Source organism: Podarcis bocagei (assembly GCF_964188305.1).
Source record: "Podarcis bocagei genome assembly, chromosome: 13".
NCBI classification, from domain to species: domain Eukaryota; kingdom Metazoa; phylum Chordata; class Lepidosauria; order Squamata; family Lacertidae; genus Podarcis; species Podarcis bocagei.
In genome coordinates, this window is record NC_138138.1 from 39,141,138 (window position 1) to 39,156,180 (window position 15,043).

Consider the following 15,043-nt stretch of genomic DNA (forward strand, 5'->3'; position numbering starts at 1 on the left):
CGTGGGAGGGAGACGGGCGAGTCGGGCGGCGAGAGGCGGGGCGGCGGCGGCGGGGCTCCCGCACGCACCTTTCTGCGCCGCCGCGTCCCGCCTGAGCAGCAACAGGAGGAGGAGGAGGGAGGCCAGCGCCGGCCGGGTCCCCCGGGGGAGCGGGCGCTCCGGGCTGCTCACCATACCCCGCGTCTCGGGCGCAGCAGCCGGCAGTCTGAATGCATCCCGAGCCGCGCTGCTCTCGCCTTGCCTCCTTCTTCGCGCCTCCTCCCGGCTCGCGCGCCGTCCCTGCGCGGATCCGTCCAGCCTCCGGCCGCCGCCGCCGCCCCCTCCTCTTCCTCTCCTTCCCCCACCCACCAACCCGCACGGCGCGCTCCCACCGCCCCCGATGGGCGCAACCACTTCCGGGTCCGCTGCAGCCGCCCCTTCCCCGGCTCCGGCAGCCGAAAGTCCCCCAGCGGAGCCCGTCTGGCCGCTCCCCCCGCTCCCTGCCCACCTCCCGGAGTTGAGGCGCCCTCTTTCGTTGCTTCGCGGGGAGGGAAAAAACTTTAACTTTTGTGCGTCCCTCCCGGCGTGACGCTGCGCGCTGACGTCACGGGGCGGGGCTTTAATGGTGGTGTGCCGCGAGATTTTTTTCCGATAAACAGGTGTGCCGTTGCCCAAAAACGTTTGGGAAACACTGATCTAAGGGGCTGCCACGAAGATGAAGCAAGCCTGTTTTCTCCTGCTCCGAAGGGTAGGACCCAAACCAATGGATTCAAGTTACAAGAAAGCAGATTCTGACTAAACGTCAGGAAGAACTTCATGACAGTAAGAGGTACTTGACTGTGGAACAGACTTCCTCAGGAGGTGATGGGACTCTCCATTCTTGGAGGTTTTTAAGCAGATGGATCGCCATCTGTAATGCATTTTCTCGCTGAGATTTCTGCATGACTGGGGGTTGCATGACCCTCTGTCCCTTCCAACTCTACAATTCCACAATTCTATGATCAATGCATTTTATAGAAATGTCCGGCCAAAATTCAAATGGGTACATTCAGAAGGATACATATTGGGTTAATAGTCTTTATTCCAAAACTCTTTTGAAGGTGAAATTGGTTTTGTTTGGTTTTTTAACTGGTCCTTTGTGTATCCCACTGCGGCAACAGTATTGGCCGGGCTGACAAAAATGATCCAGCAGAGGGCGCTGCTGGTAAACAAATCTGCCTTGAACTTTTGACGATTCGTTGTTGCTTTTTCAGGAGTATGAAAATTAATTTCACAATCTCAACTTTCTGCCTTTCCTTCCCAATGAAATTATTTTTTAACAAAAACATGGCTTGTTTTATGTGTGATTTTTTTTTTGCCTATTGTTGAAACAAAAGGTAAGACTCATTACTGCCTAAAGCAACTACCAACTACAAGAACATCTCTTTTGAGAAAAAGGTGCCTCAGACGTCTAAAAGCTTTTCTGTCTCTTGAGTTTTGATTGGTCGTCCAGCTATAATTAACTGATGAAATCTGCATAAATCTGTATATGTGTAACAATAGTTTTGAAAGGGGATAAAAAGCAAACGTCATTTGCTTTTAGACAAGACACGCATGATATCGCATCGTAGAAGAAGCATTGCCTCGCTGTGTGAGAATGGGGAATGATGCCCCCTTTAAATGTTGCATCCAACGCCCTTTATGGTATCTCATCTTTAAAATAGTTGGCATCTTTAAAAAGACAACAGCAACCACCCTGACTTACCCTATAAATCCATCTGTGTGTGTGGGTGGTGCAGTGACACCCTGTAGGAGGAATGCTGAAAACCACTGATTCTGTGCTAGATTGTGGCCACACTTTTGGGGTGGTACTAGATTGCAGGTGGACAAGGGGCAGAAACTGGCAGGGGCTATTGATGAAATCAGGGTGGCTGCCAATGAGAGGTCAAGCCTCCCGCCTTCAATGAATCCTCTCCTCCCCTCCGCGGTCTACAGAACTGCGGCATCTTCTCACGCACACTGCTCAGTTCCCTGGGGGCACTGCCCAGACCTGTGGGGCACAAGCTGAGAGGGCACCCTAGATTGCAGCACACAATCTAGTGGTAGGGGAAGAACAATCGTGGTGAGCAAGGTGCTTTTCGGGCAGATTATCCACCACGAATATACCTATAAGGGGTTTCCGATACTTGACACAGATCAATGCTTATCATACAGATTATAGTGTTCCATTAACAGGGAGCAGGAGAGGGCAAAAATGTCCTTGGAAGAAGGGGAAGCCCCCCTTTCCCCATACCATTTCCCCAAGCCTTGAGGGAGAATGAGTCCTTCCAAGGGCAAGGGAAGTCGCTTTTTGTTTCACGATGCACCCCCCACGGAGTAGGAAGGGTGTGTGAGTGGGCCCTAGGTCTCAGCATCCCCCCCTTGCAGCACCCCCCAGAAGAGGAATCCAGGGGCGCCCTGTTTCATAGACTTTCTTTCCTTCCTTGCACCCTCCTCCACCGGTATTGCTGAAGCAGCATCTAAGAGTTCCAGGTCCGTGAGAAGGCTTTCCAAAATACCCATGGTGGTTCAGTTTCTTTGCCGTTCACAGCTTGTTCCGGATCAGAACCAGCACGCGAGATGCCCAATCCAGGTAGAGGTGAAACGAGTGGACGATGGCGTGTCCTGCCTGAACCACAGACCAGTGGGTGCCGTGGGCTGGCAGGGTTGGCAGAGGGTCGTTGGGCCGTGAGAGGCTGAGCTTGGTCATCTGGGGGAGAAGCAGACAAGCGGGTGAGTTGTGACATTCTGGAGCAAGGACAGAAGCTCTGAGGTAGCCCATATTAACCCCTCCCTATTTCTGATGATGGGCGACTTCCTATCTTCCTAAGGTGACAAAGCAAGGATCACCTCAGACTTTCCAGTGCATTTTCCCCATCACTTTCCTTACAGCAAAAAGTCTGATCTTTCGGGGAAGCCATTTTGCTGTGCAAGATCCCAACCAATTATAGCCCCACAACCTGATTTTGCTGGTATGGGACCGAATCGCACTCCAAAGCAGTGACAGCCTGGAAGCGCTCATAGAGCCAGAAGGGGCCTTGCAGGCACATCTAGTCAACCCCACACAATCGGGACCACCCCCCAGGATTTGTTCCTTCCTCTCAAAGCCTTACCAGGTGCTCCAGTCTTTTGAGGAGGCGTTCCAGCCGGCTGTGCACTGTGGTGATGTCGTGCTCCATGGGTCGCAGCAGCAGTGGGGCTGCCCTCCGCAGCCACTCAAAGTGGCGTTGGTAGCACTGCAAGTCAGAGCTGAGCCGAGCCAGACCCACAGAGACCTGCAGGAGGAAGAGGAGAGAGGAACATGAAAGAGGGGCTGTATGAGAAAGAATTTTGGTGGGGCAGGAAAGCAGGCCACCTGCAGAGGCTGCGTTGTCTGTATATATCCTGGAAATATATTAGGGAAAGGGCCCGTGGCTCAGTGGTTATAGCATCTACCGTATTTTTTGCTCTATAAGATTCACTTTTTCCCTCCTAAAAAGTAAGGGGAAATGTGTGTGCGTCTTATGGAGTGAATGCAGGCTGTGCAGCTATCCCAGATGCCAGAACAGCAAGAGGGATTGCTGCTTTCACTGTGCACCGATCCCTCTTGCTGTTCTGGCTTCTGAGATTCAGAATATTTTTTTTCTTGTTTCCTCCTCCAAAAACTAGGTGCATCTTGTAGTCTGGTGCGTCTTACAGAGCGAAAAATATGGTACTTAGCATGGGGAAGATCCCAGGTTCAATCATCAGCCTCTCCAGGCAGGGAAGGAGAGATTTCTTATCTTGAAACCCTGGGAGCCACTGCCAATCAGTGCAGACAGTACTGAACTAGATGGACCAAAGATCTGATAAGGCAAGTTTCTTTACCTCCTCTGCCCACATAGAAAACCTGGGTGCACCACTGGGGCCAGGGAGCCATTTTGGAGTGAGTGGAGCTGCAAAGGGGAACCAAGAAACAGCTCCGTTAAATGGGGATCGTGCCAAGAGAAGTTGGAGGCCACACAGTTAATGCACCCGGCTTCCCCTGGGAACTGTAGTCAACAGAGCAATGCTTCCCAGTACCCTTAGCAAACCCTTAGGGTTCTTTGGGACAGGCCACGTGCTTTAAATGTACAGCGTGCACAAATCGTGGCTGTATGATGTGTACGCAGCCTGGGAGTCATCTCAGGCTGTCTGTGTGAGGGAGCTGGAGCCACAAAACCTGGCAGAAACCTAGAACCTACAAAGAGTGGGAAAACTGCAGCTATTGCGAGGGGCCAGTGAGACCAGCCATGGGAAGCCTGTATTCCCTAAAGCAGCCACTATGAGAGATTTTGCTTAAGGCAACAAGGCAAAGGAGAACCTACTGGTTTCCCTGTGGGTGGGGGCGATGGGAGAAGAGGGAAGAGGAGGCCTCTTTTACCTGGATGTTGGCAAGTTCCACCGCAGTCATGGACAACACAGGCAGCGTTTCTAGCTTGTGTTCTCCTTCTGCTGGGTAGCGGTTTTTCTGTACAGGGAAGAGGAACGGCGGAAATCAGACCCCAAAATAGTGCAACTAAACAGGAACGTCAACCAATAAATAATAAACTGAGGGCAGGGAGCGGATATGCCCTCCTATTTATTTTATTTTCAAAACAATAAGACAAAATATCATATTTTTTCTTAAGATCTCTTAGGAAGATTTTCTTTTTCCCCAAGTGGGAATTTGTGCTTCTTAAAAGGAAAATGAAACAGAAGGAAGGTTCCCAATTAGCCATTTTCTGAATCTGTTTCATTTGGGCCAGGAGGCAAAAAGGTCAATGTCCTGCCACTTCATTTAGAAGCCACCCAAAGCTCCCATCTTTGGCAGGCCATAGCTCAGCAGCAGAACATCTGCTTTTTGTGTGGAAGGTCAATCTCTGGCATTTCCAGCTCACGGGAAATGCTGGTGGCAGATTTTTGGCGAGCCTTTCCTGGGCAGAGCAGACAGCGCTGGAGTTAAGTGGACCAAGAGTCTGATTTGTCCTAAAGCAGCTTCAAGCTGGCCGCTTGACTTACAAAGTGGTTGAAGAGGTTCTTGGTGTCACTCAGCAGGTTCCTCGCCATATGGACAACGGAATCGAATTCGGCTCGGAAGTCTGTAGGCTTTGGACGGGGGCCCGGAGCTGCCCACAGGGCCTCACACAGACTCAGCAGCACCACTAAGACCTGACACAAGCATGCTGCAGAGAAAGGGAGAAAGCAAGAAAGATCGTGGTTAGAAGGAGGACGAAGGCCTGGCCTTGAAACTTGGGGAAGAGAGGAAGATACAACACTTGCAAGTGGAAAGAAGCTCAGTCAGGAACAGCCTTTCATCATCATCATCATCATCATCATCATCATATAGCAGCATTTTCAAAGCTTGGGCAAAAAAAATAGAAATAATACAGAAAGCAGTAAAGTGCTTTGTGTGTTTACTTATGATGGGTTAAAAAACATTCTCCCTAGTTGCAGCCTGAGGTGGTACAGTCCAGTCTCCCACCTCAGGACTCTACCACCTCATCCTGTTGCATGTGTAGACCAGGTGTCCTAGTATCTTAAAGTGGGAGATTATCTGAGATCTATCAGCAAAGGAGAAGTCTGGTGGTTCGGGGAACAGGTGTGTGTCTGGATATTATTGGGTGAGTTTGCTGGAAGAATTTGGAACACTGTGTCCCCGAAATCTTGATTCTGTTAGCAAATACGCCCTTCTCTCTTCTTTTCCTCAGAAGCCACTTTCAACTCCAAAGGTTATGGGTTCAAATCATGCCCTACCCTGCCTGCTATCCAGCCTTGACCTCTTGCCCACTTCCTTAAAATATTCGTGGAGCTGAATGTTGGACAGACGGACTTTCTGGCTGTAGGATAAAATGTATTTTTGTACACATTCTTTCTTCTGTAATTCAACCACCCACTCCTTCTTCCCTTTTTTTCACTGGGCGAGAGAGAGGAAGTGTCCGGAAATATGTGCTGCTTAATACTTGAATAATATTTTCTTGCAATGCTTTCTTTTCCGTTTTTTTAAACTGCTTTGTCTCCAGGGCTTTGGGTGGTCTGATCCCTGTGGCTAAGAGCACAGACAACCCTCCGTCCAAAAACCTTCCTGTTCTCAATTGTGTTCATTCATCCTCAGAACAAGCCCTATGATGTAGTAGTACTAAATTAGTCCCATTTCACAGAGGTGCCTCTGTGTGGGCAAGAAAGGTGATTCTAAGGGGCTTAGTACTGCAAAAGTGTCATTGAGATATTGCAAATGGGACCTCGGCAACAGGTTCCCCACCTGTGTGTTTTAGATGTTCCAAGTGGTCACATTCACACCATATACTTAAAGCCTCTCCCCAAGAATCCTGGCAACTGTAGTTCACCCCTGGGGAAGGCTATGTTAAATTGAAGGATTTGTTGCTACCCCAGCCTGCCTCATGGTAGGGCCAGTCTGACTTCTGACCACCCCCATTGCTAATTATCCACATGCAATGGTGGACCTACATTTTGGGGGCCCTGAAGTTTGGACTGTTATGGGGCTCTCTTCTCAAACAGCAACAAGGTCAGGGTAACCACTGTTATCTTCTCCAGTGGGGTTGTTCCATGACAGATCACAAATAAATAACCACTACACCTCAGATTTTGCTTCAAACTGCTGTACTGCAACACTCTACCTTTACAACATCTCAAATTTTGGGACTGGTGAAATATAAACAACAAAAAATTAAACCATTTGAGTTGTGCGCCTCAAATTGGTTCTACTAGACGCCCCAAATTTTAAGCAATGTGGGCCAAATTGGCTTCTGGGGGCCCTCTGGGATTAGTTTCATAGTAGATCTGCCCCCTGCCCACATGTGCAGATGCAGTTTCTGCAGGGCAGACGAAATAAAATAAAAACAAAAACGAAATGTGCAGCTTGGCCAATGTAGGTTTTATGCCTGCAGGGTGGGCATGGGTGGTGTGGGGCAGGGGAAGAGAGAGGACGGTGCTGCAACTTTTCAGCGTCGTGTGTGTGGAAATGCCTTGGCTTGGCTGCAGAGGGAATTTGGAGGGGAACAAGGAATGGCCCAGAGGTGGCCCTGGAAGGCTCCTGGCAAGAGTTCTGAGCATACAGCTGGTTGGCAGGCAGGATGGGGAAGGAGGGGTTGGTTGGGTTAGGGAATTCCTGCCCTGCGACAGAGTCATCCCGGCGCCTTTGCCGTGAGGTAAGGAAAAAAGAAGCCGTCGGTATTCGGAAATAGTGATGCTGTTGCAGGAGGGAGGGGTAAAGGAGGGGGTGAGTCAAGGTGTTTTCATGGAAAAGCCATCCTGTGTTGTCTTAGAGAGCAAACTGCATATTTTCCCTTTGCCAGGAGCTGGGGAATCAAGTCTGGATTTCAAAGGGTTCCCCCTCGCCTCCCAGAACCGAAACCATCTACCAGTTTGCCAGTGCAACCAAGTAGGTCAATTTGTTAGGAGCGTGGCTATAAAACCATGGATCCTTCGCTGGCTTTTCACAGAAGCCGACTCTTTACGGAGACATGTAGGGTTGGTAGCCAACTCTTTTCTTTTTTACTGGGCCCTATTCCCCCTACGACTGTGTTTCTAACAGAGCTAGACCTGCAGCAAGGATCAGGGGCTGACACTTATCCCTATGCTGCAAAAAGCTTCACCTGCTGATTGCTGTGTATCAAGTGGATGTGAAAAGAATAGGATGGGGCCAAGTAGGCATTTCCTGGTTAGTTGGCAGCCCTGGTTTCATGCCATTCTTCAGCAAAACCTTTGAATGTTACTTCATTCTGGCAGTGTTTATGCCCAGCTTCACACCAGAAGCCTAAAATGCCATTGTTACAATACCAACATGGGCAGAACGGACATCTGATTTCAAAATAGCTATTTCATTCTGCCCCACATCCCGCTTAAAGGAGTTGAAGGGGGCTGAAAGCAAAGCCCCCGGCCTGCTTCTTTGGGTATAAGCCCTACTGAACTCAATGGGGTTTACTTGTGAGTAGATGTGCACAGCTTGGCACTGCGAGGTGCCTTGACTGGAATTGCTCTGCAGTGCTCCTCTATTCATACTTGGTCAGTTCATCCCTTCAGTAATAGAGAAAAAAACAGCCTACCCTCACTTTTAACATGTTGGCAAGAATCCCACCATGTAACTTTCCCCATTGCGTTTGATTGGAGAGGTCATACCTGGCATAATTCCCCCTTCTGTTGACACAGGGCTGCAGGACCTCAGGCCTGGGGGCTTCTCTCTATGTGGCCTGTGAGCCTCTCCCCCAGCCCCAGCCCCATCCTTGCCTTGCAACCCACCCACCCCCTTTGCCTAACTGGGGTATGTCCTGAATTCCAATCATGTCTCCTGTCTGCCTGGATGGCAGACAGAAAGGGGGGGGGGATCTAGGGAGGAACCAGCCTGATGAAAAAGGCACCCCACCCCGGAAGCTAACCCTTAAAGGTACCAGAGGCTATACAAGGTGGCCATTTTCCAAAGCCAGCCTGGGCAAAGAGATAGGGCAGGCCAGAATTTAACCGGTGAAGCTCTTCCTAACACACAAGGGTCCTGCAGGGGGGGAAAGCTGGCAACCTCACACCTTCTGACACTGAGGAACAGGAGGCAAGCTCTCATTCAGCCGGCATTAGGGAAGGGTGTGGTTCAAGGCAGGCTTAAAGCACCTTTCTTTTTATAAATAACACCTGGCTGCTGCCTGCCCGAATATCCATCCGGCCTGTCTGCCCCTTAACAGCCTGCATTGTATGCCCTTCAATTTCAAGCTAAGCCGGGGTAGGCAACCTAAGGCCCGTGGGCCGGATGTGGCCCAATTGCCTTCTCAATCTGGCCCATGGACAGTCCTGGAATCAGCGTGTTTTTATATGAGTAGAATGTGTCCTTTTATTTAAAATGCATCTCTGGGTTATTTGTTGCCTATATTTGCCCAAAATATAGTCCGGCCCACCACATGGTCTGAGGGATGGTGGACCGCCCCACAGCTGAAAAAGGTTGTTGACCCCTGAGCTAAGCGGTAGAGCACAGTTTCTGGATGCACGAGAGCCCAGCCTTAGTCCTGGGGCATCTCCACCTAAAAGGGCTTTCAGGCCGCTGGGCTGAGGGGAAGACTTTCCTCTAGGCGGAGATCTTCTGCCGCTCAGAATTAGACAACAAATATTGGAAGGGGCCCAGTACCAAGTTAGGCTTTTGTCCCTCTAGGCCAGGGTCGTCTGCTCTCACTGGTAGCAGCATTTTCCGGGCAGAGTCTCAGGCAGAAAAAGACCTTCCACATTATTTGTTCCCTGTTGGGTTTTGTTAATAGGAGATGCCAGGGATTGAACCTGGAACCTTCTGCACACCAAGCAAGTGCTCTGCCACTGTTGGGCACTAGATGGCCTGGTGAACAAGCCAGGTGTGTATATGTCCATTTCCTCCTGCAAAGGCTTGCTTTCTTGGCCTCAATATATGGCCAACAGACTTTGCAGCCACAAAGATGCAGAAGGAAGAAGAAGAAGAAACAGAGGCAAAATGGGAAGTAATTATACCGGGATCCATTAAAGATGGAACGAAAACAACATAGATACCATAGGTCATTATCACAAGGGTAGAATCCTTGATTATACGCTGAGGCCGGTTCACATAATCTAGTTCCAGAGGTACTGAATGTGTCTGTGGGTCCACATGCAGCCTCCCTCCATGAAGGGAGGAATATATCTTGGACCAGAGGGGCTTGGACTGATTGCCAGCCAAGGCAGCTCCTCTTTCCTGATGCCACTGTGTTTTCCTATGTCATCATATTGACACCATGCGCTGTAATTGTTTTCCTTCATATTTTACGGCTTTGCTAGCTGCTCGACTGCAGTATTTGGCTTTATTGCGACGAAAGGCGAGATAGAAAGAACTTGAAAACAAACAAGATACCAGAGAGAAAAGAGGCCATTGGGTAAACTCGCCCAAGGACCTGGTCAGGTTTCGTGTTTACTCTGCAAACTCAGAAGCCAGCGGCTGGAGAAGGCTCCGCTTCTCCCACCACCCACTGCCTCGTAAAGCACCGAGACTGGAACTCTGTTAAACAGCCTTTCCTCAACCGACTCGGCCATTAAAACCACTGACCCTTGAACCCGCTCCAGCTCCTCTTGTTGCGATTGAGCGAAGCCGAAAGATCAATGAAGGTGACACACGGTGCTAAACCCACTGGGTGATACATTTCTGGGCCCGCCACGGAGACTCATGCATAAATATTGCGGTAGATGTCTCTGATGATCAATAGGCAGGAGGGCACACGCAAGGAGGGGGGGAACGATGGGAGAGACAGAGAGATGAAGTTATAGAGCAGGTTGAGGGGACCGACAGGTAAGTGTGCATGAAAATGGATGCCATGCAAGGGTTAGACAGCTGAGCAAATTGCACATGGGCTGGGAGGGGTTGATGGGCAGATCAACAGACGGTGCTGTTTTGCGTGGCACATGGTGGCAAAGGCAGCAAACCACCACTCCTGGGAGTGCATGGTTGAAAAGACGTTTCTGTTGCCTGCAATGTTTTTTGCTTTTGTAGCTGAGCCCCTAAAACATGCTACTAGTTCAGGTTAAAAATGTAAGACTGGCGACACTCAAACAGGCACTTGGATAAAGGAAAGGATGGGCAGTTGCAAGTTTTATTTCTCAGCTGCCTTTTGGGCAAAGAGACCCCCGGTGCTAATCTACCTGGGAGATTGTCCTATTAAGTGCCACCCTGGAAGTTCTGAGCAAGTTCCCAGGAAAACAAGATATAAAGTGGACATTGGACAGTCCTTGTGCTTCATGGAGCTATGGTTCCTAGAACCATTAACATACTACAGTTCCCATGATATTTTTTTGGGGGGGGAGAGGGGGAGTCATGTGCTTTAAATGCATGGTGTGTAAGCAAGCCTTAGATTTTGCTGGAAATTCTGCCCTGAAATTCTTCCCAGCCAGAACAGAGACAAGGATTGAGCTGCAGCAGACAGAACAAGCCGGCGTCACGTGGCGCACCATGTAGTCCCCCAGGTGGCGGTTGGTTTCACAGCTCTGGGATTTACAGCCCTAGCTTGGCAGGATGAAGCCTCGTAAACTGGCTCAAAGAAGGAGCGAAGGGGAGGCGTGAGAGGTGTAGCTAGTTAGGAGAGCTATACTGGCGGTTGCAGCAGCAGCAGGCGAACCAACACAAACACACCCCACACACACAACCGTGTGTGCAGTTGCTCACACACCTCACCTCGAGGGATGCTCATGTGGCTGCATGCAAATGTGCACCAGATGCATAGACACAGCTGTGCATTTTGGGTATATGTCCAAACACAAACACACAAGAGCGGGAAAACCTATTAGCCAAAAATAAAGACAGGGATGCTTCCAGATGGGAGCTTATTGTAGAATTGGTGGTGCTCATGCACTCAAGTTTTGGGCAGCGTCCACCTGACATTGTTAGCATCAAAATAAAAATCTAGCACATTTATTTTCTTTTTTTGCATTTAATTTGGATTTTTCCATATTGTGGAAAATCTGATAAACGAAAACAACCCATTATAAATGTGCATTTGCTGTTGCCTTTGAAGCTCATTGGTGCATTTTTTGCTGGGTGGTTGGTTTGTCATGTGTGGTGGTATTTCAGTGGACGGGCCTCTAATGCCACACCCCTACGGCTTCTGTTTGCTCCTCACCTGAGCACAACCTAGCAATTTTGTTTGCTGCAGCCCAAACACTACCAGTGTACCTATTTGCACCAACCGCCTTTTGCAGAATCTTAACAACACTGTTAAAAAGCATCTTAAAAAGCAGAGACATCACCTTGCCAACAAAGGTCTATATAGTTAAAGCTATGGTTTTCCCAGTAGTGATGTATGGAAGTGAGAGCTGGACCATGAAGAAGGCTGATCGCCGAAGAATTGATGCTTTGAATTATGGCGCTGGAGGAGACTCTTGAGAGTCCCATGGACCGCAAGAAGATCAAACCTATCCATTCTTAAGGAAATCAGCCCTGAGTGCTCACTGGAAGGACAGGTCCTGAAGCTGAGGCTCCAATACTTTGGCACCTCATGAGAAGAGAAGTCTCCCTGGAAAAGACCCTGATTTGGGAAAGATTGAGGGCACAAGGAGAAGGGGATGACAGAGGATGAGATGGTTGGACAGTTTTCTCGAAGCTACCAGCATGACTTTGACCAAACTGTGGGAGGCAGTGGAAGACAGGAGTGCCTGGCATGCTCTGGTCCATGGGGTCACAAAGAGTCGGACACGACTAAACAACAAAACAACAACACTGTAAAGATGAGCTATTCTCTCAAGATCTCCACACAGGGCATGGGAGACTGAAACTGCAGTACACAGATGGGCTTCTTCTTCTTCTTCAAGTTTTAATACAGAGATCGAATTGGCGGAAATGACTGGCAGAATCCGAGACCAGGGAGAAGAGTCGGTGGAAGAAGATTGGAAGAAATTTAAAGACTATTTACAAAAATATTGCAAAATTAATGAATGTTAGAATGATGTCATAATAAAGTTAAGTGGTTAAAGCAGCAATGTTATAAAGGTGTATGTAAAAATGGATTGTTAACAGGTGAGAATCCAAAGTTATAATATATTATGTTAAAGGACCAAGATAAAAACAAAGAGGGAAAGAAATTGCTGAATTAACTAACTGAATTGGAATACAAAAAAGGGAGGTGTGAGGAGGTCAGGGAAACAAGGAAATGAATGTAAGGTATGGAAAGACTGATGTATTTTTTAAAGTGTTTTTTATCTTTTTTGTATTTTCTATTTTTTCTTTTATTTTTACTTTTGTCTTTCTTTTTCTTCTTCTTTTTAATTCATGTAATTCTTTTCTTTGAAACCTTAATAAATATCATTAAAAAAACACACAAGTTTTAATACAGAGATCTTGCGCAAGACCTCTTCATCACTCTTGTGCAAGTCTTAGCCAGGTAAATGTCACTCTTGCACAAGCTCAGTGTTAAAAAAACCAAACCAAACCAGAATTGAATACAGTATTGTGTACCTCCCGCCCCAAAGCACAAGCCTCTATTTTGCCAACTGAGAAACATGATAACTAAGGGTGGTAACATTTGTTCTTGATCACTTCCTAGGAAAATTTTGCTGTAGAAAGGCCTGCGTGCCCAGGACAGAAGAAGGCAGCAAGAGGGGAAAGTAGTGGAGGGGAGAAGTGGTAGATGGGCAGGACAAGAAACAACTCCAGGCACCTTTGGTAAAGAGCCATCTACTGGTATGGATGGCAAACAGCAGAAAAGCAACAAGTATTCATGACTGATGCTGTGTACACGTTACTGGTCTAAAATGCAGCCAGGTCGTTCCTTTCCTCAATTCTGATTGAAGTTGGTTCAGAGGGGAAATGCATCAAAACACGGCATTTAATGAGATATGACAGGACAGATGCGGATTTTGGCTAACATCATGTGTACACCACATCTCAAATCAGCAGTGGGAGTGCACTGAATGCAGAGTATACAGAGTTATCTCTGCAACCAAATGCAGAGTTGTCTCTGCAACCAAACATTTAAAGCACATTATTGCCCCCCAAGAATCCTGCGAACTGTAGTTCACTCATCACAGAGCTAAAATCCCAGCTCCCTGAATGAACTACAGCTCCCAGGATTCTTTGGAGAAGTCATGTGCTTTCAAGGTATGGCATGTACAGTGGGCTAAAATATGGGAATGTGGGGAGGCTAGCATGCCAAACACTCACACAAAAAGCAGATCTGAGTAACCTGTTTGCGATATAAGACACCCCCTCCCCCCAAAAAAAATAAAATCTGGAAGCACCCATATAGGGGCATAGAGAAACATGTGTCTAAGCTCTTACACATAGACAAACAGCTATACAATAACAGCAGCTATACAACAACAATAAACAAAGACATCCAACTGTCACTAAGAAGCTACACACAGCTGCTACCTGTAGCTCAGCTGCCACAATACTGAGGTATACACAACTCGACTAAACCAGCACATGGAGAAATGGCAACATTGCTCACAAGCAGTTATGCCCACTCATGTTTTGCACACCCAAAATTTCAAAATTAAACTACATATGGGTATCAGATATGTAAACGCACGGCCACAGAGACATGTGTCTCTATCAAACATGCAGTCCGTAACATCAGAAGCTAAGCTCCTCATTCTCCCCCGTTCAGGGGGCTGCTGTTAACACAATTCAGGTAAGTCAACTCAGCTCAAAGGCACTTTAAAGTCTGCAACTGTTTGCCAAAAACACACATGGAAAGGGCAGGTCCTAAAACTATCTGGCAGAAAGAGAGGAAGCCAGGCAGAGCGAGAGTGATATCTTTTATCGGACTGGCTCTCATTGCTATAAAATGCACTTGGGCTTTTGATGTTTTCAAGGGGTTGAATGTACAGGTTCAGGCAATTTCATAATATCTGACCCAAATGCAGAAGGCTTTTGGGTAACGTGTTAAAATTGTGGATTTTGCTCATGGGACAGATACTTGAGCCGTGTACACATCTCCATTCACTCTGCATCCAGGGAGCTCCCACTGCTGGTTTGTGATGTATACATGACATCACCCACAATCCACTTCCATCCTGTACTGTACTTTATTGAGACTACTGTCCCCTTGTCCAATCTGAAAATGTAAACCTGCATTCATGTTACTGACTTAAAGCACACATAGGTTGCTCTTTTTCTCAATTTGGGCGCCTTTTAAAGGCGAAAATGCATCCAAAATGCAGTACAACGCCATAAGAAATGACAGGATAGAGATGGATTGTGGCTAACATTGTGTGCGCACCACTTCTCAGACCTGCGGTGAAAGCGCACTGGGTGTAGGGTAAATGGGAGTGTGGACGTAGACTACAAAGCTATATGGGGACATTTGCACCTGTTCTCCGTCCACTAGTGTGGACAGACAGTGACTTGGAAACACACCTAAGCATACCGATTTGTACGACCACATGCAAATATGATCCGAAACGCAGTGGGGAAGAAATGGCCTTGTTGCATTTTAAGCTGACAGTGGGTAAACAGCCAGAGTGAGATGGATGTTTCGGGGTACACATCATAGCATCACATAGGAAGGGAATCTTGGCGGTCATCTAGTCAACGCCCCTTCCTACTCATGATATTATTCATGATAAACGGTCCATCAAA

The 15,043-nt window shown here is 48.0% G+C and overlaps 1 protein-coding gene across 2 annotated transcripts in view; it reads right to left on the minus strand.

Moving 5' to 3' along the window:
* Window positions 1-679: 679 nt before the first annotated feature.
* IL11 (interleukin 11) overlaps window positions 680-15,043 on the minus strand; it is a 74,046-nt gene continuing 59,682 nt past the window's right edge. For both annotated transcript variants that reach the window (XM_081169138.1, XM_081169137.1), the window contains 4 exons: window positions 4,996-5,159; window positions 4,379-4,465; window positions 3,111-3,272; window positions 680-2,707 (listed from right to left, as the gene is read on the minus strand). In XM_081169138.1, the coding sequence (XP_081025264.1) occupies window positions 2,543-2,707; window positions 3,111-3,272; window positions 4,379-4,465; window positions 4,996-5,043 (462 nt within the window). In that variant the 5' untranslated portion in view covers window positions 5,044-5,159 and the 3' untranslated portion in view covers window positions 680-2,542. The remainder of the gene's footprint in view (window positions 2,708-3,110; window positions 3,273-4,378; window positions 4,466-4,995; window positions 5,160-15,043) is intronic.